Raw genomic sequence first — 27,549 nt, 5'->3', positions numbered from 1 at the left:
GCAATCTAAAGCATTCCATACAAGTTTAAAACAGAATTTTATTGCATATTATTCTTCTAAAGTGTCCTCATGCCCACAATGCATTTTTAAAAGTCACCAACTCTGACAATCAGGCTTTAGTAGGGTGTATTCCAATTCCTGCTATAGCTGTTCATTTGAACCTGAAATCATAAAAATTAGTCATCTCATAAGATGTATGGCAATAACATACTAAATTTTCAAAAGTCTACAATAATTTTAAATGTTTTTACGAAAAGTCTGGAAACTTATTGAAAGCACCTCTATACAGAATACGCAGTCCGGTTTATCTTCATGAAACGCATACAGATGTTGGATGTAAAGTGTACATTTGACGGGTGTTTGCTGTCATAAATTTGATTGACTTGGTTGAGTGCAGATTGTTGATCACAAAAAATGCATTAGGCAAGAAAAGGAAAACTTTTGCATCAAATAAACTTTACAGATTCATTTTTCACTGAAACCTTTCCAATGAAATTAGCAATTTTCTCCATCTAATGATTGTATGATTTTGGCGTTTCATCAACTATGTCTTGCAGCTATACAATAGTGAGACATGTGCGTTGCATGCCATCTTGCTCACATACAATAATATTCCTGTATTTTGTAAGATTATTGCTGTGACACATATACATTGTTTTATGCTTGTGCCATTTCGCCCGCAGGAATCAATTGTGTTGCCTAGGTAGATAATATATTGATTGTTTCGACATCTGCAACAATTTCTGTGTCAGCTGAAGTTGGATGCATCTGCCGACTGCAGCATTGGTATGTTTTTCCTTGGAAAATGAGGACTCTTTGCTAAAATACATACACAGCTAACTCGACCAAATTTCTGTTGTAATCTTGACACTCTCCAATCAACCATTAAACTACTAAAAGTTAACAAGTTTTAGATCTTACAAACTTAAGACTAAATCGTATTATTTGGATTCGTCAAACTACTGTTCTCATCCTGAGTGCGATTTTCACAACATTTCAGTCAATGTAACCTCCGACCTTCTTCAGGTGTATCTTGTCGAACTTGGGAATTTGAACGGAATTTGGAGCGGAACTTTTTATTTATTTCACGGAGGTAGTGTGCTTCTGTTCTTTCAGCCATGACTGGATAGAGGTTCTAAGTAATTCGTAATTGTATTTTTTGGTCGCCCACACTGAGGATTGAACCTTCAACCTTCATAAGAAGGTCACTTTTTACAATAGATTTTTTCAAGTACTTTAACCACTGTGTCACATATCCGACACGCAAGAACCCATGGTGCAGTGGTTAGAATACTTGGAAAAATCAATTGTAAAAAGTGATATTCTCGTGAAGGTTGACGGTTCAATCCTCAGTGTGGGCGATCAAGAAAAAAAAAAAAGAAAGAAAAAAGTGCTCTCATCCTTCTCTTATACAGCATCAACTTCAGGCTTGGCGCTTACTCGTTTACCAAAACTTAACATCTTGTAAAAATCATACATCATGTAATATACGCCGCTGTAGCTCTATCAACTTCAACTAAGTACGACTCATTTTCTATGGCCATATTTCACGCCCCCCCTTTTCTAATGAAGGTATTTTCACACACGCTACTTATTTTCTAGTAGCTACAGCTTTTGTTTTTGTCATTTTTCTCAAATTTATAATCTTCACTTTTTTCTGAACACATTTGTTGATCCAAATGAAACTGGGCAATCTCTCGTTTTATTTCATTTTTTAAAAATTTTTTGTTTAATTATTTTTCCATAAAATCTGTCTCCACAACATTTCATGCGATATTTTTATCCTCAGAGTTATAGTCATATAACGTAACGATAACATTGATTCTAAAAAATTATTTTGCATTCAAATCTTATATTGTTTCATGATCAGTGATTATTACTTTGAATACATATTAGAACTTTGTAAGGTCAATTGGAATACAAAAAAGTGATTTTTTTTATATATAGTACCATTATTATGATTCTACAATAAATTTGGTGTTTTACATGGAAAAAAAAAAAAAAAAAAAAAAAAAAATCATTTCCAGACAAAACCTCAGAACAACGTCCTTTGAAGATGTTATAACTATCAAATTGAATCAAATAAAAAAGTCTTCATGAATTAAAAAAAAAAAAAAAAAAAAAAAAGGTTTGTATTATTTGGATAGCTCAGACTACTGTTCTCATCTTGAGTGTTGTTTTCACAATGTTTCAGTTGAAGTGAGCAATGCATTAACGTCGTGTCAATCATTTATTAATTGTTTTCAAATAAAAGACAGAACTACTCAATAATCATTTACAAACTGCGGTTATCCTGGACGCATTGTTCTGCAAAGAAAAACGGTACTGGATTTCTTATTCTTAAGTGTATTTTGTTTAACAGTTGTGTTCAGTTTTATAAACCTGTCATCACAGAAGAAGAAATTCTCGCATTTATCTTCACTCACAGCATCCCACAAGAGGATAAACATAAAAACAAAACTAAACGATTCAAACAAGACGACGTGAACCGATAAATTATTAAACATGATCAGGAAAAGTAGTTGAGCTTTACACGATGACTGCACATATGAAGCCATTCTTGCCTTCATGGCTTTAGACAAGCAAGAAGCCATGAAAAGGACAATACTGATGTCATGCCGGTGATACCAGATCAGGCTGTCTGAAGATATTGACTTCCCGAGACGAAATGCACCTAACATTGACGCTTTTTGTTTTTCTATTTCCTTCTGCAAAAGGAAAAACAACCACCCACCTTTTCCTTCTCCCTATTCCCCCTTTCTCTTTCTCTCTCCCCCACTTCCTGACTAGTTTTCTAACTTAAAATGTACGAAACATTAATACTGTAAACCCTTTTCCTTTCTCCCATTGCAAAACTCATTCATGTTATGCAGAACAGGGAACAAAAACGATAAAATCCACTATAAAACAACCAAACACTACAAACTAACGATTGAAGATACAAAGAGCTTGAAGAATAAAAACCTACAAAATAACTGGATTCGGCATTAAGTAACCTGAAAAGGGTTGATATGCCATAAAACAAGCAAACAAAACTGATGTTATAGATGGATTATACAAAAAAGCTTCACATGTGGGACATAAGTCCAGTCCGTGCATTGGAACCAGGCCCAACTTGCTCTTTACACTTGTCAGCTGGATCCAAACTTACTCGCATGTCAGTGACATTGGAACCACGACAAGTCAACAGTGGTACTTTCCACAGATTGAACTCATGATGCAAAATCTACTGGTATTACTTGTGTCAAAATATAGTCTTGCAAGTGAATTTAAAAAAAAAAAACAATATGTGACGACTTCAGTGAATATGCTATCCAGCAAACAATGTTAATCTCGAATATAACTTCAGTGCCGCCAGCAAAGATGAGTAGATGGTCTCAGGCTACATTGAAATTTTTTTTTTTTTTTATTATTTTATTAAATAAAAAATATTATGAAAAAGCTTCAAATACTGCCGTTATGAACAACACTAAAGATTTTACGATGCAATCAAAGTAAGAACGATGAATAGTATTAAATTACAAAAAGACTTCAACGTACACTTTTCTGCAGCTCAACACCAGATGCTGAAATAACAAGCTTCCAGTATATCCAATCGCATCTACTCAAGAACCAGCTTGTTTTACGCTAAAACTCTGGAGAACCAAGTTTCTTGCCACTTAAGCCTTAACAGATTGGACATAACTTTTTTATGACCCATTTGCAGTGGTTGCGAGCAGTCCTAAAAACAGTTTTGGCTTTAGAACATTTTTTTTTTTTATTTATTTACTTGGGAGTCACCACTTATCAAGGCCTGAAGGCCACCCGAGGATAAGGGTTAATGAATGTAAAGTTGTAGTGCAGTAATTGTTAATGGTGTAAAGTGGGTAGAATTTGATTATTTATGAGGAAAGCTCAAGAAGAACTTGTTTCCATTGAATTTGAAAGCTGCCATTTTGTATTCAACTGGGAAACAGAACAGGCGGGCAGTTCTAAGAAAAGAATTTTTGTTCATGAAATCTGCGTTTAGATTTAGGCACAGATACAGATTTAGGACATGGTTCTTGTCAGGACCCTGTTTGTTATTCACCAAAATTGGTGGGAACCAAGCTGCTGCTCAGCTACTTAAAACTTGATGTATTGAACATACAAATCTTAGTATTTTTTGCAAGAATGGATACATCACCAAAAGATATTGTCTCAAAGTTGAACAAAATGATTATAAAGCAGACAAAGCAAAAACTGATGAGACAACGCCAGTAGATCTGACATCAAGACGTTTCTGAAGAAATACCAACGTTGGTTTATCAAATCGTCTTTGGAATTAAAGAAAAGGAGCAAGTAAAAGTTGATTTTCTTCAGCAACTGACCAAATCCAAAAGTCAAAGATGAGGTAGAACTCGTGCTTTTTTTCTGCGATTTATGTTGAGACCATTTCCCAATTTCATAAACCAGAGCAAAACCATTTGAAACTTGGTGACAGATTTAAACATGATCAGGAAATGAAACACTGAACTATTCAAAGACTAAATTTTTGATATTTTTAATTCTTTACTTTTCAGGGTTTTTTTTTTTTTAATTCCAAAAGTTTCAGTGTAGATTTTTTTAAAGTTTTTTTTTTAATCTTTCAACCTTTCAAGTCTTTTCAGTTAGTATTTACTACCCTCTTACACAGCAATAAAACATGGACACCAGACGCTTTCAATCTACAAAAGCTTTGGCATAACCATCGAACCATGCTAAGGTGGATGTGCAGCTACAATTGGTAAGGATCCCGTTAACTATACTTCATTAGAAACTTGGTATTAGTGAGATTACAAATGCCTTATGCACTCAGCATCCCACATGATTCAACCAGGACATAAGTTGCCTCTTCCATCAACTCTATAGGATTGCTGGATACCCCAGAAACTAGGAAGTGTAGTAAACCTGGCTCGAGTCGATAACAAGTGATATGACAATATACAATCCAGCTGGTGTCAACTGCATCGAGGACAGGTGTGAGACATCGAGGACAGGTGTGAGACGTTGGTTACCTGAAGTGTCTAAATATCAAAACTGCAACAAAGAAGAAAAAAAATCTATGGTTGTTTTCATGGCAGGTGCTCGTCTGAGCTTCAATCTATGGTCCTTCCTAGCCAAACTTTCATGAAAAACACTCATCTAGCTGAAACCACTGCCAATAATGTCTCCCACTCTTTATCTGTGCCTAAACTTAAACGCAGATTCCAGAAACAAAACTTCTTAGAACTACCCACCTGTGGAACTCTTTTCCGTTCTAACTACAATATGGTTATCTTCAAATTCAACAAGTTCTTGAAGAGCCGTCCCCTTAACTAATACAATTTACCAAATTTCCACTACTAACGATTACTACGATATTATTCCATTGACTATCATACACTCATTAACCCTTATCCTCAAGTAGTCTCCTTGGCCTTGATAAGTGGTGACTCCTTTGTATAAAAACAAAAAAAAACTTTTCATAAAAAAACGTTGATATGCATGAAAAAAAAAAAAAAAAAAAAAAAAAAAAAACTAAGAGAATTAAAAATTTTCCAATTATTTATTTATTTTTTTTTTTTTAAGAAAATTTGAATGGAAAAATAATTTGTCTTAATGATTAATGCCAAATACCTAAAATTTTGTGGCCCCCGCCCTCAATGAGGTTAGGATACAATACAAAATTTATTTAATTATTTTTTTTATCTCAATATATTTATATTCAATAAAAAATAGATATTTACTGCGGGATGACAATTTTTCACAACCTTAAATCATTTAGTTTAAAATTGACTTCAGAATAACCAGATAAAAAATTTTTTTTTTTAGTTGAAAAAATTTGTCTTCGGTAGAATCTAATAAAACAGTAAAATGGCCGATAAAGAAGCCATGTGCTAAGAAAATATAAGGGTTACATGCTTTTTTTAAAGACTCTTTCACCCAATTTGATGTGAGGGGCTACTAAATGAGATCACGTATGGGGAGTTGAGCTGCAAAATATTTGTTTACATTTAAACTTCTGCATGTTAGTATAGTCAGAGAATTTCCAAAGTTTATCAGTCCATGGGAAGAAATTATTAGATTAGGTTTTCCGACATCTAGGGACCTCCATAGTGAAGGGGTGAAATTTTGTTACTTATCAAGTTAGTTGAGAGTATGTACATCCAGAAGGCACATGTGCTACAAGTTCAGAGTACATTCCGTTACTTGTAAAACAAGCACAGGGATGTAACTGCAGAGATGGGACAGATTTACGGCCGAAAGTATCCTGTAACGCTACAAAGCCACCATTCGCCTATGTATGGAGTACTGCCGTCACATTTGGGCTGGTGCATCTGTTAATAGTCTCTCACTCCTGGACAGGGTCCAAAAGAGAGTCGCCAACCTAATAGGTCCTGACTTGTCATCTAAACTTCAGCCCCTGTCCCACCGACGAAATGTTGCATCCCTCTTCCTGTTTTACAAGTATTTTAATGGTGGATGCTCTGACGAACTACAAGCACTTGTACTCCCTCAACAAAGATACCTCCGACAAACCCGGCAAGCAGCGAAGTCCCACTCCTACACAGTTGAGATCCTTAGATGTAAGAAAGCCTTTTACTCTAATAGCTTCTTCCCCAGAATGGCAGGACTTCGGAATTCTCTTCCGGTTTCCTGCTTCCCAACTGTACTGACATGCAGAAGTTCAAGTGTAATGTGAACAGACATCTTGCTGCCAAACTCCCTACATAGTACGCCTGGAACTTAGGTCCCTGATAGTAGCCCCCTACATCAAAGTGGTAATATGCCTTGTTTAGGGTGAAAATGTAAAAAAAGTTGGAGTTTTGTTGATAGGGTAAGACCTATTAGATTGGAGAGTTTTTTTTTTAGGATACTAAAAAAGAGAGAGCGAGAAACTAGTGAGAGATGCATCAGCCCAGATGTGATGACACTACTTCATGCATAGTCGAATGATGGCTTTGTAAAGATATGATACTTTCAGATGTGAGTAATTTTCTAGCATGGTAGAGGGAACCCACCTTTGCAGCAGTCTTGGCAATGTCTACAATGTATTTGTTCCAATTCATGTTTCCTGTGAATGTTAAGCTGGGGAGTTTGAACGATGAGCTCTCATGAAGAATCTTAATCGTGTTAGTTAGCACTAAATATTAACATCCATTTACAGAACATGTTAAATACTTGTTACAATTAACTTTGAGATAACAGGATTGTTAATTTAAAATATTGTTTTATTGATTGAATAGTTATTTTTCTTTTAGAGATTTCTAATTTTTCAATATTTTGTAACAAATAAAATATAAATAATCAAAATTTATTGTTTGAACAGTCAGTGTAAGTTTATCTTTATCCCTAGCCTCTGAAATTGCATTCTCTCCCCCTGATGCGAACTCTTCAAACTTAAAAAAAAAAAAAATGACAGTAATGCACCAGTACCAAGTTTTCTATACGACTTTTCGATTTTAGTTTTAAAGATTAGAATTTAAGATGCAATAAAACAGTAAAAATATTCATAAATATTTAATATTGATTTTTAAAAGAATTTTTGGCACTTCTCCATGACAGTGCCATGAAGCAAAGGTGTGTATTTTGGTTTCAAGAGCGGCTGATAGAGGGTATGTGTCAGTCGAACAGGGGTCGATAAATCATATCACTCATGGAGAAAAAAAAAAAAAAAAAAAAAAAAAATTTAAACATTTCTATAAATTTTTATAAATAAATAAAAACTTCTATAGTAAAATTATATTTTGCTCTATTAACAAACCAAAAATTATATTTTGATATCTGTTTATACAATCTTACTGTGAAAAAAAAAAAAAAATTTTTTTTAAATATTCTAAACCTGTCAAAAATTTTCCCACTATCTGTGCCTAAATCAAAACGTAGATTCCATGAACAAAGCTTCTTTCTTAGAACAGCACGCCAGTGGAACTGTTCCGTCTGCCTGTTTCCCACCTGACTACAACTTGGATGTCTTCAAATCCAACGTAAACAAATTCCTGATGAACCGCCCCCTTAAGTAGACACTTTATGAAATCTCAACACTAACGTACAACGTACTGTACATGCAATAACTCTAATCCCTGAGTGGCTTTCGGGCCTTGATAAGTGGTGACCACCTTGAAAAAAAAAAAAAAAACCCTCTATAAATGTTTCATGTTTCTAAAATTATATTTTGATATATTTTTATACAATCTTATTGAAAAAAAAAAAAATTATATGTTGCTAAATTTTATACAATCATACAAGAAAAAAAAAAAATTCTAAAAACAATCTATAAATGTTTCATGTTTTCAACATTTTATCTTCACTTATAAATCACTCATTTAAAAGAAATAATATTAAAAACATTAAAATTATATTTTTATACAATAAATGTTTTGCATTTAAGATATTTTTGTGTTATTTCGTTATTATGTATTTTTGCCTTCACGGAGACACTTGTTTATATTTGAGGTTCACGGGCTGATAGAGGGCATTTCTCATTCAAAGAACAGGAGTCGATAACTTGTCACAGTCGCCTCATGGCACTGACATGCAGAAGTGGCAAGTTTTTTATATACATTGTCTTTCTTTGTGTTATTTAATAGTGATGTTTCTATTGCTCTTATTGAGGAGTTTGTTTCTAGTATTTAAAGTTATAAAAAGTATGATTCGGTCTTTTAGCTTTCCGTTTCGGCCGCATGGGTTTAATTCTGTATGGTCTCCTTTTAGCTGTTGTAACTCGTTACCGAAATTTACAGAGTCGATGTTAGCAGCATTAGGGGCTGATCTAGACAAGCACCTAAACTATTAAATTTTCATTGAAAAAAAAAAAAAAAAAAAAAAAAAAAGATTGTTACAAAATCTTAAATTTGCAGTGTAAATTTTAAAATCGAATAATTGTATAGAATGACGGGTGCTTGCTTGATCAGTTTACCAAACACATTAAAAAACGAAGATACTGAGAAAAAAAAAAAAAAAAAACTATTGTATGTACCCTTATGGAATAAAGTTATAAAATAAATTTTAAAAAATCGCTTAATTTGATCAAGCAGGTTTTTTTTCTTTTTTACAGAAGAAAATCAAATTTTAATGAGATCAATCGTATCCCGCCATCTTGCCTATTTTGCAGACAAGGAGGGGGGGCGCCAGGAGAGATAACTCAATCATCGCTTAAAGTGTCAAAATTTGACGAGATTTTGAAACATGGACAGAAAAAAATACGTAAATAAATATTTTAGTTTTATTTCACTTATTTTAGAGTTTGTCCTTTCTTAATCCCTTTTTCAGTTGGTCCTTTTTTTAATCACTTTTGCGTTTAAAAGTATCCTCTCCTCGTTCGCGAAATAGGCAAGTTGGCCGCGACACGATCGCTCTCATTAAAAATTTGATTTTACTCAAAATAAAAAAAAAAAAATACTTGATCAAATTAAGTTAATTTTTTTTTTTAATGAGAATTTTATTACATTCTGGGTACATACAATGTAGTTCTTTTTCAATATGTTTTTAATGTGTTTGGTAAACTGCACGACAAGAGGCACCGAATAATGAATGACGTATTTTTGGAAAAAAGGTTTTTGTTTTTCAAAACATCGAAAAAAGATTCACGATACAGTTAAAAATCGATTAACAAAGTCTTTTAGGGAAATACAATAATTCAATATTTTATAAAAAAAAAAAAAAAGTCAATTTTTAATGTGAAGCTTGGTAAAAAAAAAATGTATTTACGCCGAAATAATCCGAGATGCAAAATAATTGCCGATGATAAACGATTCTTTTTTTTTTTTTAATTTAATAAAATTGTTTTGTTTTTTAAATAAATATTAAACGAAGAAAAAAAGAACAGACGTATTGTTTGGTGATGGGGGGGGGGGGCAAGAATTAAAGACGAAAAACGTAATTCTAGTCTTTAGTGTTGGATGAATTGACAAAAAAAAAAGTTCAACCTTAAGCTTTATTGGGAACTATTGTCCATTGGCGCTTAAGAACTTGTAGGTTCTTCCTGTAGTGAAATTCGAAAAATGTATTGAATTCCAAGTGAAGCCAATAATTATCATGTCACAGTAGTGAAACTATCCAAAAATTATGAATAATGACACGGTAGGAAATTAATTATTAATGGAAATAGTTTTCAATAGCAACAATGAACTTTGGTACTTATGCACTTTCGTTACCGTGCTGAAATAATGGCAGTTATTATTTAGGAAGCCATTTTTATCATGGGGAGGGAAGGGTCAATTAATAAAAAAGGGTACTAGTGCACCGTGCACTAGTACCCTTTTTTATTAATTGACCCTAGTAGTGCAGTGGCTGCAGTGCAGTATTACTGCACTGCAGTATTGATCTGTGCTGAAATAATAACATTTAAAAAGCCATTCTTAACACGGGAGGGGAGGGTGTTTTGTACCTATTCTATACCTTACAATTGAATAAAAAAAAAAAATTTTTTTTTTTTTAAATAATAAAACTTCAATTAAACTTGGAAATACGATTTTAATAATAGCGCGGATCAGTAAGTGCATTAACACCTAAAAAAGATATCGTAAAACTTGAAAAGACTATTTTAACAAATAACGCTGTAACAAAAGAGAAGAAGCACCTCAACTTTTGCTAAACTGAACAAAGATTTTTCGTTTTCAGAAAATATTTACCTCCCTTTTATTGCGATTAGAATTCCCCGGTTTCTTTTTTTTTTTTGCAAAACTTAATTTTTGCTAATTGTGTTCAAATTTTCTACCTTAATTTTCGTAATTTTTGGATATACTCATTACTACGACATGAGAATTTCAGTAAATCTTAGTTTCACTTGAAATTCAATATTTTCAATTTCGGAATTTCGCTGCAATAACAAAGTGTGTGTTCGTTGTGAGCGAGCAAGACTAAAGAAAAATTTAATTTCCGAATAAAAATTAAATGGTTAGTGTATGAATGAGATAACTAATTAAAAATATTGACACAAAAACGTTTAAAAAAAAAATTACCGATTATATATATATATATATATATATATATATATATATATATATATACACACATTACATATACATACACCACCACCACCACAAATGATATAAAGTTAAAATTGGATTTCATGTTCGGTCCTTACAAAATTCTAAACATCAAATTCAAAATATTTCCGAATAGAGAAAACTCGGTACAAATTTAGCAAAGTTTTTAAATACAGGATGAAACTAAAACATGACAAATGTATTTCGGTCTTTCTCAAATCTGAAATTTTTCCTGTGCTGAAATATATATAATGTCCATCCGTTGGAGAATATAGTTTGCTTGTTTTGTTTTTTTAGTTTATAATTTTATTCTATTCCTTAGTATGGTGACATTTAGGCATTTAGGCTCTAGGTGAATTTATATATATATATATATATATATATATATACACACACACACACATCTAAATGCATTTCAAGTCAATATTTCTTTTTTTTTTTTTTTTTATAAATAAAAGCCATTCAAATTAGAATATAATAAAATTTGAATTTATATTAACTAAATTTACAGCGTTACTTGTTGAGCACTATTATAATACAAACACAGATTTCTAGGACTGTTTATAGAAAGCCAATGAAAAAAAATATATATATGTGTGTGTGATAATCCGGCAGAAAAAGAGTAATGGTGACAGTAGGATTTATAATGGTAGGAGCAAGAGAAAGGGGGGCACGTAGAAAACACACGGGACCGAGCTATAGAAAATGAACTGACGATAAAATTAAATGTCGAAAGCCAAATAAAAGTTTACGAGACCCAAGAAGTATCAAATATAAATACAATAGATATATTTTACGTATATAACATACGAAAGACTAGGATATATATGGAAAGAAAGCCGTGGACTTGCATATCCCACTCGATCTGACCACCTTAGCCTCCTGACGTGTTCGATCTTCGTTGGTAAACTCGATTTATTAATAAATAAGACAGGCAAGTTTATTGCTGTGAATCGATATATAAGAAGAGAAAATGGCGTTTAACATTACCTCTGGCCTTCACAGACGGATACAACCTGTCCGCTTTGTTTAAAAATTTCAGTGCTTTGTCTTTTTCGCCAGCGGCGATGTATTTTTCTGCTATCAAAATACATCGTTCGCTTTCATCCTTATTGCCCTCCATCTTGGTTTTTACATGTCACAGGAAGTTCGGAGCGAATGTAAAACGGTTTTTGATTGGCTGAGATGAGACCATGCGTCATCACGTAGGTTATCGTGAGATATCAGCTGTGGTGAGATCAAAAAGTGTCGTCTGCAGTTGATATCACAATAAGAACCTTATAACAATATCACTTTTTTTTTTTTTTTTTTTTTTTTTTGAACCGCATTTATTAAGACTTACCAAAACTCAAAAATATGCCAGTTAATTCATTATGGATAATTATAAAAATAGTTCTTTTTAAAAATATTTTTTCAATATATAAATTATATATTTTTTACTCTTATTCAGGCCCCCCTCTCTAAAGTCACAATGCCATTTGGACGAGAGGGGTTACTATTTTACTACAGGGACACTATGTAGGGAGTTGAGCAGAAAGATGTCTGTTCACTTGAACTTCTACATGTCAATACAATCAGGGAAGCAGGAGACTGGAGGGAATTCCAAAGTTTAGCAGTTTAAAGGAAGAAACTATTAGAGTAGAAGCATTTAGGAATCTCTAGAATGAAGGGTTGGAATTTTGCTGCTTGTCAAGTTAATCAGGGGTATTTTCACCGAGGGAGCACAAATGTTATGAGTTCATCAGAGCACGTTCCATTAAAATACTTTTAAAACAGGCACAGGGATGCAACATTGCAGTGATGGGACAGGGGTTGGAGTTTAGTTGAAAGTGTGGATTGCAGATTGTAGACTTTTTGGGGCTGTTTAAGAGGGAGAGATTATTGGCCTGATGTTTTTTATCACTTAATACATATGATTTTTTTCCTAATTCAATGCACTTATAAAAATTTTATAAAAACCTTTAAATATTTTTTTAATTATTAATTGTAAATAATTATAAAAGTACGCCTTTGTGAAAAATTTTTTTTTAATAATATATTATATATTTTTGAGAAAATGTTTTTTCTTGTTTATTTTTTTAATATATACTGATATTGTTGCGGACCAGGATATAAATACCCTAACTCACTACAAAAGAAAATAATGAAACGAATGGAATGAAGGACACAAAAACTCAATTGCTGGATAAAATAAACATGTCATTTATTTTCTGTCAAAAATAAAATGGTTTAGGTGAAACACGTGTTCATTCAGGCGTTGGAAAAGAAAGGAATGACGTCGAGGACGAGAAATAGCCGTCCTGCACGTAGAAAGGGGAATAGAAAGGGAGTATTTGCCTCAGCAAAACCGTGCGTTCATGATAGCAGTCGTCCCCATGGAAAAGTCTTCAAGCCAAGAGCTATGGATGCAAAACTTGCCTGGTTGATGAACCCAGGCAAAAAGGGAAGAAAAGAGGAAGTTGAATGGTTGTGTTGACTTTTATATCAGGGTGAGTGTTCTGACTGCACATGTCTGGAATTCCTTTCAGGGGAAGTGACGTTTCCCATGTGTGCGTACATGTGTGTGCATTATCATGTATGTGTGTATGCATGTGAATGTGAGTGTATATATGTGAACGTGAATATATGTACGTGTCTGTGCGTATGTGCGTGCGTACATGTGGGTGTGTGTATGAGGATGTGTATATGCGTGTGTGTGTGTGTATGTGAGGAAAAACATGTTCGAACAATATGTATATTTCTGAGAAAATAATAGGTCGGTGCAAAAGGTTTTGTGGATTTAAAATTTTATCTTGAAAATGAAAACCTGTTTTTGAAAATTATTATTTATAAGAATAACAACTTTTTACCTCTATAACTTGATTGCCTCTGTTAACGAATTTATAAATGCCTCATTTGTAACATTTGCAGCAGTTATGGAGAACTATTTTCTTTGGTGAATCAATGAGTTCTTCGGCCACAGGCTGACCTATCTGTTAACAGGGCGCATTGATTCATCTGCTCCCTAAACACCTCTTCTCTCATCCCCTGTCCACCTAACATCTTGCTTTAGCATCGACGGTTTCGACTGAAGACAACTGCTATTAGCTGGGGATGAGACAGTACTGACTGACCGACAACAACCTCAAAAGAACTTTCTGTTCCTTCTTCCTTTTTTGCAATCCGACCTGCCAGTTCGTGCTACAAATAAATATTTCAAATTGTTATTGGTAAAAAGAAGTTGGTACTTGTGCATTTAACGAACCAGACGTAACTCAGCATTTGCTCGGCTTTGTCCGACGCATGACGTCAACAGCTCGGGTTTTGCTGCTGTCTGACGAAACATGGTCATCAGCCAATCAAAACGCTGTGTACTTAGTTTCAACTCGACGTGCGTGTGCGTCGAGCAGCAGACGAGAATTCCAATATGGGCGTTCGAGATGGCGGCGACTAGGAATCTTCAGTGCGAATGTGGGTTGCGGTCATGCCACACAATTGTGGACTGGAAGAATTTCCTGCAAGATATAATATGCCGGGATTACTTTCTCAGGAATCCCCGGCAGATAGGAGGCCCAGCAGGCCATACGGTCGAAATCGACGAGTCTGTCTTCTTCAACCGCCGGTGGCAGACGTTTAACACTGGTCTGGGTCCTCGGTGGATACGCCGACCTCGCCGAAAAGGAGTTTTTTTTTTTCTTTTTTGGTAACATAGCAAATAGGAATGCCGAAACCCTCCTTCCACTAATAAGAAAATACATTCTGCCGGGGACCACACACGGTCGTATCAGACTGTTGGAGCAAAGTGGGAGGAGAGGCGTATCACTATTTAACGGTGAACCACAGCAGCCTTAATTTTGTAGATCCTGTTAAAAAAAAAGAAAGTTTTGTTCCTTTCCTTTTTCTTACGATTTTTTTCTTTTTTTTGTACGCAAATAGTTGAAAAAAAAAAACGTTTCATAAAAAGCAATTACTCACTATTATTTGTTAAAAAAAATTGATCCTACAAATATCATTTTTGTTGGTCATTTTACGTAAATAGTTGAAAAAAAAACAAAAAAAAAACGTTTCATTAAAAAAAAATAATTACTATTATTTGTTTACAAAAAATGTTTTATATGTATTTATTTTGCAAACAGAAAACAATTTCAAACAATAATACTAATTTACTTATTTAATTTTATGTTTCTACATTTTACAATTTCATTGTACAGTTATTTTGTTGTACCTATTTACTATGCCTCCCCACGGGACAGAGTTAGACACCAGGGTCGTTGTTTAACGTGGAGAAAAGGTACAAAAATAAAAAATTGTCTCGGTCGTGAAGGACTGATCCTCCACCAAAAGAGAACTCGGCTGTTGACGTCATGCGTCAGACAAAGCCGAGCAAATGCTGAGTTACGTCTGGTTTGTTAAATGCACAAATACCAAGAAGTTTGTTGTTCTTTCGTGCTGTGTTCTTTAAATTTATTTTATTAGGAAGGTAAAACAATTATCACTCCTAAACTACTATTATATATATTACATATATATGTAAAAGAAACTTTGTGTGTGTGTGTGTGTGTGTGTGTGTGTGTGTGTGTGTGTGTGTGTGTGTGTGTGTGTGTGTGTGTGTGTGTGAGTTCCCTATGGATTCCCAAACGTCTGGGTCGATTTTTATGAAATTTCACACAAATGCATTTTATGTATCTAGCAGTGTTCTTAGATAGGTTTTGTATCAGAATGATAAGTATCGATAATCGAAATAATCCAATTAAGGAAAGAACAGGCGATTTTGTGCTGTATATTTTATTAGGAAAGTAAAACAATTACCTTTCCTAAACATTCTTTAAATTTTCATGTGAAACATGACTCTAACACCTGTTCAATCATTTCTTGTGATGTTAAACTAAATACAGCCGGATGGTTTCGTTTGTTTCTTAAATCATCAAATAATCAAGAGAATATGCAAGATTTCCCAAACAAATTCTCCAAGATCTTTGGTCAGTAATGCTGTGTGAGGATGAGCATTATCATGATGGAAGATGACTACTTTAGTTAATAACGAAGACAACGAAAGGAAGTCTCATTTTAACAATTAATAAACAACTTTATTTGTCATCTTCGTCAGTAGCGTGTGCACGAGAGAAACGGGTTAGTAGGTAGAGGTGTTCCTGTGTAAAGATAGATTTTAATATATTGCCGGCTTGTTGAGGAGAGAACAGCTCTGTTTGTAGCTGTTGCATTCCTCTGTTCTACAAGTATTTTAATGGTGAATGCTCTGACGAACTGCATACACTTGTGCCCCCACGACGTAGACACCCTCGACAAACCCGACAGGCAACTAAATCCCACCCCCACACAGTAGAGATCCCTAGATGTAAAAGATATTTCTACTCCAGTAGTTTCTTTCCCAGAACCGCTAGACTCTGGAATTCCATTCCAGGTCCCTGCTTCCCTAACTGTACTGACATGCAGAAGTTCAAGTGTAAAGTGAACCGACATCTTGCTGCCCAAATCCCAACATAGTGCCCCAGTAGTTCCTGCCTCTGGTAGTAGCTCCCTACACCAAAGTGGCAATGTGCCTTGTTTGGGGTGAAAATGTAATAAAAAACAAACAAAAACAAAAAAAGTAATCCTCGGAATGGAGGAGACTAGTTAAATGAGAAAGAAGGGGAAAGGTATGTTGTATAATAGTGTTCATATTAAGAAGAGATGGAGAAATGTAACACAGGATAGACGATGATGAGAGAGAGAGAGAAGAGAGACATTTATACAGTTCTGGAGTGTTTCTTCTTAACACATATAGCGAGGAGAGGCTGATCAGTTCTTTTAACACAGGAAGGGACATTACTTATGATGGAGAGGGGGACACATTACTTGGAAGGGGGTGTTATACAAAGTTCATTAAAGATGATTACACATTACTTTCAATCTGTTGAATGACGACACAGCACAGTTTTACAAAAACATGATGATCTTCTTTATTATCATATCGACCAGTCGAATGATGATGACGTTAATGTTCTACCCCTTCGCTTCTAAAGGGACCCTTCTCTGATCATCAGCTCTGTCCGACCGAATCTGCTGACCGTTTGATCCGGACTTGACTGCCTGACTTCTTGATTGCCCCTGATCTTCGACTGACTAGCTCCTATATTGAGAAATTCCCTTTCTGCTATGACATCATGTATGGCTTCAAAACGTGATTGACTCATGTGGCATTAACATACCTGGTTCGGCACATGTTCCCAAACCATTTCTGCAGGCAAAGAATTCTCAGTAACCTATTTTTCAACCTAATCTATTTTTAATATATTTCTAAATTGCATTGTTCATTATTTTCTAGCTGACCTTATTTTAATTCAGTTTTCATAAAAAAAATTTAATTCTTTTTACAAACAAACACATCTAAACTATTTTATATGAAATTGAATGAGGAGAAATTCATTTTCAAAGTTCGAATCTCGGCTTATCCCAATCTCGTTTTCACTTATCTAATGTTCTTCTTACTTACAAGTAAAGGAGACCCTTTTTCTTGTAAGAGGTATTCAGTGTGGCCACGTGTTGCAGTGTGTGTGTGTGTGTGTGTGTGTGTGTGTGTGTGTGTGTGTGTCGGTGTATGTTCTTTAGCATGATGAAGAATGCTCTTTTGGATACCGCACATGGAAATAAATGGGAGTTTGAAAGGTCGCCATGTTAGCTTGTAGTACTTACGTTCAGCCGGGGGCCCAAGCCCCACGCTCATGTCTGCTGCCCGATAGGGTCAGGATGAAAGAGGGTTAAGAGTTTCAGATTTCACCTTCTATGTATTCGGTCACGTGATTGAGAGCTGGCTTTAGTTGGACAAGCTAGGGAGCAAATAGATTTCAAATCTCGAGTCGCGAGAATTAACTTCTGCCTGTGATTGTAACGAGTTTCAGCTACTACACTACCTTTCTGTTGATTGAAGAGGGTCGTTTTCGGGTGAACATAGGTGAGGATATTGTGGAAAAATAAAAATGATGTTTTGATAATCTGAACGAAAAAGTAATAAACTGAAGATAATATTTTTTTTTTAATCATGTTCACTCCTAACAAGGGATATCGGATGTAAGGGGCTACTATTTGAGACCATTCCTAGGAAAGATTAGCAAGATTTTGGTTTGCATTATATTTAAACTTCTGCATATCAGTACAGTCAGGGAAGCAGACAGCAGGAAAGGAATTCCAAAGTCTAGCTGTTTGAGAGAAGGAACTATTAGAATAGAAAGCTTTCTGACATTTGGGGACCTCAACAGTAAAGGGGTGAGATTTTGTTGCTAAGCAAATTTGTCGGGGATATGTATGCAATAAGTTCATCAAAACATATTTCATTAAAATACTTTTAAAACAAGCATGCAGATGCAACATTGCGGCGATGGGACAGGGGTTGAAGCTTAGTTGACAAAGTGGAACCTTTGGACCCTATCCAAGATAATGGCAGATACACCAGCATGGGCGAATGATGGCCTTTTTAGAGATACAGGATACTCTTAGGTGTGAGTAGTCTTCTAGCATGATAGAGTGAACCCACTTCTTTGCAGCAGTCTTCGCAATGTCCTCAATATATTTGTTCCAGTTCATATTGTCCATGAATGTTAATATGAGGAGTCTGAAGGAAGAATTCTCAGGTAGGGAGTTATTTGTCATGGATATCAGTGGTTGGAGAGGCATCTTATAATGCTTGTTATAGAGTGTTGTATCATCAGTAAATCTCAGACACAATATTATCAAGGAGGTCGTTTATGAATATCAGGAATAATAGTGGTCCAAGGATCAACCCCTGAGGCACTTCCGCATTAATATTATGCTGCTTGCATGTACGTCCATCAATGACAACCTGGACGGTCCTATTGTCTAAGAAGGATCTAATTATATTTAGTACTAGTAAGGGGTATCCGGCGTTACCCGGGTGTTTGGAGGTGTGGGGGGAGGTAAAAAAAGTAAGTATGAGGATCGAACCGGAACCGTTGAGGCAAAGTTGTGAAAAAAAAATGTGCGACGTTAACGATTGCCCTACCGCGACATGTTTATGGAAACACGTTTGAATTTATTTAATTACTTGGATTTAGCAGGTGCTCGTTTTAATGAGTTAATGAGGTCAAATTTGACTGCAGGATTTCATTTACTGTTGAACGCTTTTTTTTTCCCCCAAGATCTTATAGGAAAAAGACTAACCCACATGCGACAAATATTGAATATTTATCTTCCCGAAATCAAACAAATTAAATAGACAGGCGAGCTTCGTTGTTAACTGTGAGATATTTATATGTGATATAAAAAGTTTTAAAAAGTTGTGAACCGACCAACCGCTTCTCTGAAAGAAGCCTTTTGTAGACACACAGAAAAAGCGAACACACATACATACATACATTTTCGCTTTTATATTTATTTGCGAGGTGGTGGACTAGTGACACACCAGTTCTGTCAGTCACCAAAGTTAAGCAACATTGAGCCTAGTCAGTACTAAAATGGGTGACCATTTGGGAATTCCAGGTGCTGTATGTGCTCTCTGCTTATCTCGGCATTGTTTCCAGTCAGTCTTGGGCCTCTCCTTGTCACTGGACCCAAGCAGTGCTGATTCAGGAGAGATGTGGTTGGCGACTGCGCAACCCTTGCCTCATATTTGCACACACAGCTACGCTTAGATGGGTGTCCATTGTTTCTTGGGACTGAACAGAGGCATCGTATGACAACAGAAAATATACTACACCACTCCTCCTTGCCCCCCCCCCAAAAGCGACAAAGTCATCCTGAAAGGATGGTATCGTAAGAAACGAACATATACTACACTGTGCTCACCCAAAAAAGGTTTATATCTGTGAGGAATATATCATGGTGAATGAAAGTATGCTAAAATACACTTCAAAGGTGGGGATAAAACCTGAGAGGATGCCCCCTCCAACCACAAAAAAAAACAAAAAAACAAAGGAAGTAGTAATGCCTGGGAGAATGACGTCATGATGAACAAACATTTGCTATACTACTTCCCAAAGGAGGAGGTAATGACTGATAGCATGATATAACGAATAGATAATACACTACCCCTAAAAGATAAAGGAGATAATGCCTGGGAGTATCCCCCTACAAAAGTCTTTCCCTGGTTTCTTAAACTCTCCAGTTGTCAAAGAGCGATAACTTTTAGCTTTCTTTATTTAGAATGATGTCCTCTTTTTATTGCTATAACCCATTGAGTATGAAGCAATGGAAATTATTAAGAAACTTTTACCTTTTAACTAGAATGGAAGCATTAAATGTGTTCATTTATGCTGAATGTATAATTATCAAGCGAATAGAAATACCAGAAGCATGGACTTTAGTTGTAAAGTAATATTTTTTTCACTTATGTAAATTGTAAATCCGGTGTTAAGTGATGGCATGTTAATAGATATTCTATAGGGAGGGAGAATGGTTGCTACCCTTTTTTTTTTTGAAAGAGGATTTGGGAGGTGTAGTAATCTCGAAATAAATCTAAAATATTTTCCTGAACACACACTGTGGCGTTAAGTGGAAAAGGTGTGCATAGGAAGTGTTCGATTATTTGCCTATAATGAATTTGGAGGGAAAGATAAAAACCAATACAATTAAATGCGTTTCTTTGTCTGTTCAGTACATTTATTAGAATTTTTTTTTTTTGACGTGCTTGCCTTTGGAATTCTGTTTCCCAAACAGTACCAACTTTGAGAAAATTAAATGTAATGTGAACAAACATTTTGCTGCTCAACTCCTCACCCAGGTTGCCCCCTATAAAGCTGCCCTTTATCACAATAGAGTAGTTTAACAATTATTAGTTTGAGCTAGCAAATCCTCTGTGTGTGAAATTATGCTCGTTGAGTGCTGGGGTGGGGGTAGGGGGTAGAAAAAAAAAGAATCGATGACAAAAAAAAAAAAAAGGAAGTAAGTTTACTAAGTATTAAACGGATTTATCAATAGACAATGGATAGGAATTTGTTCTTAACACAAACTCTTGAATTGGAAGCCATCTTTAATTTCAGAAGAGTTTCCAATGGGTAGCTATATGTTAATAAATCTGTGATACATTAAAATAAAAACAAACAAAAAAATTAAAAAAGCAGTAAAAATCTATATATCTGTAAAAGTGAAAATATCTGTGTGTGTGTGTGTGTATGTGTGTGTGTGTGTGTGTGTGTGTATGTGTGTGTGTGTGTGTACCTTTGCCTACCAAATTACTCTGTCAATTTTCAGTCTACAGACGCGAGATTTGACATAAGGGGTATTGAGATTTGGGGAAATCTTTTTAATCGGTTTTCGGCCAGAAATTTGTCTGGCAAGATGTCAAAGTTCAACGATTTGACCTTTGAAAACTCTACCAAACTCCTCCACCAATTTTGGGTCTAAACACTTGAAATTTTAGATGTAGGTTACTTGGACATGGATCAAACTTTTTGATTTGATTTGAGCCCAAAACAATAAATGTTAAGGAGTCAAAATTGAGGTCAAAGTTTTAAAAAAATTTACCTCTGTGGTCTCTACCAAATTAATCAGCCAATTTTTGGTCTAAACATTTAGAATTTTACATAAAGGGTATTCAGACATAGGGCAAGCTTTTTAATTGTATTTTGGCCGAAAATTTTGCTGCCAAGGGGTAAAACTTCAAGCCAATTTTGGGTCTAAACATTTGAAATTTTACATAAAGGATATTCAAACATGCAGCAAGCTTTATCATCAGTTTTTGGGCGATAATTTGGCTCCCAAGAGGTTGAAGTTGAAAGTTGTCCTTTGCAGACTCTACCAAACTTCTCTGCCAATTTTTGGTCTAAACACTTGAAATTTTAGATGTAGATTACCTGGACATGAATCATACTTTTTAATATATATATACAAATGCACATAAAGTTATGAAAAGTATATAGGGTCCGAGCAAAGCCGGGATGAATTGATGGTTAATAAATAATCTCAAAGAACTAAAATTGTTGCTAACAGAAATTTTAGAGTGGGCGAACGGTACAAAGTTCCAAAATCTATCTCCTATAATTAAACTAAATGTGAGTTAATCAACGTTTGTTTCCTTAAAGCCTTTCCCTATATACTTGATCCGATGCTACAAGATCAGGCTGTCTGGAAATACCGGCTCCTTGATTAAAAATGTACTGAATATTGATGTTATTGTTTTTGTCCCTTTGCAAAACTCAATCATGTTTTGCAAATCCAAAATAAAAACGACATTTTTCCTTTCCAAAACAACCAACTCTAAAAGTATGAATAAATATCTGAAGATATAAAGAACTTGAAGCATAAAAACGTTTATCAAAATAACAAGTTTGAACATTAAAATAGTCCCAAAAGGGTTGATGTGTTGCAAAACAAAACAACCAAACCAAACATCATAAATAAATACTTGAAGATATAAAGAATATGTGTTGGATAGCTGGGGTCTCTCTCTCTCTCTCTCTCTCTCTCTCTCTCTCTCTCTCTCTCTCTCTCTCTCTCTTTATATATATATATATATATATATATATATATATATATATGTAACTATTTCATTTAATCACATAAATTAATGTACAAAGATATAATTCTATGCGTAAATTTTCAGTATTTACTTCAACAGTGCTCAATACATATGTAGAGCTAGGTAGTAAGTTATGAAAATATATATGACAATTAAACCACATAAAATATTCTGCATTTCATTCTTGTGAGAATTCGTCATGCTTACGAATTCTCACGAGAATGAAACGCGGAATATTCTGTGTAGCATATTTTCATAACTTACTATATATATATATATATATATATATATATATATATGTATAAATTTAGTTGTTAAATTTAAATTCTGAAAATCAAAATATAGACACATTATAGATGTGTCTATATTTTGATTTTCAGAATTTAAATTTAACAACTAAATTTATATATTGCTCTATTCTTAAATATTGAGCTTTCTCTTTTTGGCTAGGATCACCCTGAAAGTATTACCTCTAGTAATATCTATCAGAATTTTTCATCAGATTTTAATCTGTGTCTTATCTCGCTTATAGATATAGATATAGATATATATAGATATGTCTTGTATATATGTGTGTTTGTATTTATTATATGTGTCAATATATATTACATGAACTCGTATATCATCTAGTGGTGTATATAACGGTGTCTTTGATATCCAATGAATACATGTATGCAGAATATAGAAATATTGATTGTGTCTTGCATGTATATAAAAGGTTTATTGTGAGTGCGACTGCTTCTTCACAAATACATATAGTTAACAAACGTGACATATAAACTTTTATAGACAGCTTTTCTTACACTCAAACATAACAATATGTCTGCTTGTTTCAAACCAAAAGGAACACATACCTTCTTATTTGTTCAAACCCTGAAAGAACACCATAACAACGAGTTATATTTTTCACGGCTTTCATGGATTCCATTATCGGAGCTTGGCACACTAAGTCTCTTTCTATATTTTCACTGGTTCTTCCACTTTCCGCTTCAAATGGTGTTAGCCACATGTCTGCTCGCTAACGTGCTTCTCGTCAACTCATTAGCTTTACTCTGCTGACTAACTACCTATTATATCAGCAAAACCCCAATCATGTGTCCAAAGTTATCCTTCATGTAAACCAAATTCCACAACTACTCTGAAAATTCCTAAATCGAGTTTGTTTATTTTATTTCTGAGTTAAATTCTTAACTAAACATTCCAAGATGTAAATCCACAATTTCCAAAATCTCATTGTTCTATTTTTCTAATAATAATAATCGATCAGGTTCTCAGCATGTTAATATAATACCACGCATGAAACTGTATGAATTATTTTATGTCAAGATGGGAATTTTATCGATGTTCATTCGATACTCTCTATTGAAGGCAAGAAATGAGACAATCACAAAACAACAAACCTGTAAAATTCAAGACAAACTTTATTGGTACACAGGATATTATTGCAAAATAGTGCGCCCATTTTGCATCCAACTTTGGAGCTGGTAGTTTGCTTCAATGAACCAGTAGTTTGAGTCTTTTTGCATTCTACAATGTTGTCGTAGTCTGTTGCAAGGAAGGATGAAATTAGCCATGCTCCATTGCACCTCATGGCCCTAAAAAATTGGTAGCAATGCAAACAGGCTGCATACCGAAGATGAAAGGTTCATAATAATAAGAAAAGTCCGTAATGTGGTTGAAGACATTCTGTCTTATAAGTGAGCCTAACTCATAGGTATTTACAAATGTTCTACACTTCATCCACGGCTGAGATCTGAAGTAAAGAGGACACTAATGTTAATGCCCAAGAATCCTTCCGAGAAAACATAATAAAAATGAGTCCTTTTTCCTTCACTGGTCTGAAAAGAACTGATAAATATGAAAAGGAAATATAAATTAGTGCCAAAGGCACCTGACATGTCTGGTTAGATTCGACCAATCAAATCAATCGATACAATGGCAGTTAGGGCTTGTATTATGACCGTATAATTTCTTACAAAGCATAAAAACTTTTACTAAGATAATTGGATTCAGCATTAAATAACCCCCCCAAAAAAAGGGTTGATATGCCATAAAACAAAACAGTCAACCAAAAGACTATGAAGATTTCAAGTTATAAAGAACTTAAAGTATAAAACTTTTGCCAAAACGCTTGAACCCAAAAAGGGTTGATATGCCGTAAAAACAAATTAAACACCACGATTAACTATTTGAATATATAAAAAACTTGTAGCATAAAATCTTTTCCCGATATGACTGAATTCGGTATTAAATAACCTGAAAATGGTTGATATGCCATAAAACAAACAACCTTTATATTTGAATAATGCAACATACATGTTAAAGTACACTTTAGATCTGGGATTGAGTTATGTTTGAAAGAAATTCTGTATTACTTGTTCAGAGAGAGAGAAAGAGTGTGTGTGCGAAAGTGAGAGAAAGAGAGAGAGAGAGAGGGGGGAGTAAAAAAAATGAATGATTATTATCAAAGAAAAAAATATATTTTTACTTGAAAATGGATGACATCATAAAAAGCTCTCATTCATCATCCTTTATGACGTCATCTATTTTCAAGTTAATACTTTTGTCAATTAATGATGTACAGCAGAGGTCTGGTGATGCCCTGTTGATGTTCTGGAGATTCCCGGGACAAACTCCTAGTACTGAGGAATATTATGAAAAAGGGAGATAGTTTGATTATGATTTAATTTGGATTGAAAAATTGGTATTTAATTGTTTAATTGCTTCCTTACAATATGTGACACAAGGTCGTTTTTAATGTTGGGGAAAACCAGCTCCCCAAAAAGGGGCAGTTTGGTAGTAAGTAAGAATAAAAATTGCTTTAGTATAGAAGGGTTTCCTCCACATTGACTAAGGACAAATTAATTTAAATGTAGCATCAGAACAGATACTAAACTTGAATTTATATATTTTATTTCAAAAACAGATGTTAACAAAACAAAATTAGGCACAAGGCCAATCAAAAAAGTGGGGGGGGGAGGTCTATGGTCATTCTTGTCACTTTACTTTTGATTTGTCTAAGGTATTCCTACCTAGAGTTCTCAGTCACCATAATACCACATTCACACCAGAGGTCATCTTACTTAACGGATCTTAACCCAAAGTCCAGATCCTACTTTTTCTTAGGAAAGAATTGCTATTCCTTGAGTCAGAATCTATCTAACATTTACCCTTGATTAGTTTTTAACCTTGAAAGAGTATTAAAAAAAATTTTTTTTTTTTTTAGCTTCTTGCATCAAGAGCGATTTGAAGTAATCTAAATCTAATTTCCATAAAAATGGATACATAAAAAAAATCCACAACTTGAAAATTAAAATATAAAAAAGATCTGATTTTGAGCAATGTAATCGTGAAAAAACGCAAATGTTAGTTGAATACATGCAACCTAATAATGCTTTCAAATATGTTATGTTTAAAGTGAACTTGAATATTCTATAGTTAAAGGGAACTAATTCTTGTACCTTAAAGTTATTTCTCCCTGCTAAAAAATATTTGGAGGTATTGATTATCTGCCCTTGGATTTTGAGCATCTGCAGATAATCAATAAGAAGTATTCAATGGTGATGCTTACCAGCATTGCCGTAGCAACTCTCCTCATTTCAAAGCAATTCCTTTCAGTTGTAAATGGTTTAATAAATAATTTATTGTTGATCTCCATATTTCTTTATATTTGTGCCACTCATAAACAACTTCATAACAAAGTATTCAGAAAAAAATTAACATATTTATTCAAAAAAAAAAAAATGGCGATTTCTTTAAATTTGCTAGAAAGGAAATAGAAAAAAAGACTTGGTAATTTTTTTTAAAAAGTGGCGAGAAGCATCTCTGCAGAAGGTGTTGCAGTAGCACTGCATGTTCAGATGACATAAATTAATGAAAATAGATACCGAGTTCATTTACTTACAACCATAGGCTTTATTTTAAACAAGTAAATAATATTTACAAATTTCTTTATACAGATAGTACCTTTTGGTGAAAAGTGTATGAGATCATGTGTGTGTTGTGTACGTGTGTGTTTGTTGATCTCCACGATCAGTATGCAGTAGTTTGTTTGCATGTATAAACTGACTTGGAATGCGTGGTGTGCAGTGGTGTGCCATCCATCACTGTTGAGTGGCTTGGGGAAAAGAGAAAGAGAAAAAAAGAGAGGGACTGTAAAGGAAGTTGATATCGCTACCTATGGGCTGAAACATGCAACTACTGGAAATAAGGGGTGATAACTGTACATGTCCCAAACTTGAGTGTTGTGCAGTGTTTCTGTGTGAACTGGATATTGCTGGATATATGTGTGTACTGCATGTGAACTGGATATTGCTGGATAGCAGTTTGACAACACGTTTCTATAAACGCAACAATGGTGTTATGCTCCGTTTGTTAACCATTTTATAGATTAGGTGCGTCTGGCATTTTCTCACCAAACAATCAAGTGACATTGGAATAATGCTGTCAACAGCAGTCGATCGACCTGCATGTACAAAAGCAAAACATTTTTGACATTCGCCAACAGTTTGTGGTTTGCATCATCATTGCTATCAACATCTACAGCAGCTCTGTTCCTAGCACCAAGACTAATAATTATTGTCAAACACTGCTGCACAAATCATCATCACCATCAAGCACTATGATGAGCAGACTTTAAATTTACTTCAAGATGACTGGCACCCGTTCCAATATGGCCATCATAATCATCATCATCATCATTGCTAAGACGATGATCATGGTGAACTAACTCCTTTTTCTGTTTCAGATGAGGTTACTCTTTTTGCCTCTGTTATATGTGTTCTTGCATGCAGACACAAGAATGGTATGAGACAGACAGTGGCAAGCACGAAGAAAAAGATGATTTCATATCTGGGCAAATGAAGATACAGATATATTACTTCTGTCCATGATAGTTGTACAATCTCAAGTAATAACGGACTAAGACCGATAGGTGTAATTTGTATCATTCTATGCATTGTGTGATTCATGTGCTACACACATACACATATATTGCAGGCATAATCTCCTCCAAAGCGTTAACAGTTACTAACTGTATATACCTGGTGTTTCCAGATTGAAACATATTGGCAGGCGAAGGGTTTAGTCCCATACTATATAAGATATACTGAATATCTTAACTTTTTACTG

General features: G+C 34.4%; 1 protein-coding gene across 2 annotated transcripts in view; it reads right to left on the bottom strand.

Moving 5' to 3' along the window:
* Positions 1 to 12,138, bottom strand: part of LOC145258110 (dnaJ homolog subfamily B member 12-like) — a 103,689-nt gene extending 91,551 nt beyond the window's left edge. Inside the window, exon 1 of one of the 2 annotated variants that reach the window (XM_080115852.1) lies at positions 11,961 to 12,138. In XM_080115852.1, the coding sequence (XP_079971978.1) occupies positions 11,961 to 12,093 (133 nt within the window). In that variant the 5' untranslated portion in view covers positions 12,094 to 12,138. The remainder of the gene's footprint in view (positions 1 to 11,960) is intronic. The other variant, XM_080115853.1, reaches the window with a different exon arrangement.
* Between the last annotated feature and the right edge of the window lie 15,411 nt (positions 12,139 to 27,549).

The sequence above is a fragment of the Euprymna scolopes genome, chromosome 33, assembly GCF_053919585.1.
Source record: "Euprymna scolopes isolate OS-2025 chromosome 33, ASM5391958v1, whole genome shotgun sequence".
NCBI lineage: Eukaryota > Metazoa > Mollusca > Cephalopoda > Sepiida > Sepiolidae > Euprymna > Euprymna scolopes.
Note: the sequence above shows the minus strand (reverse complement) of the source record. Positions and strands in the feature narration are given on the sequence as shown.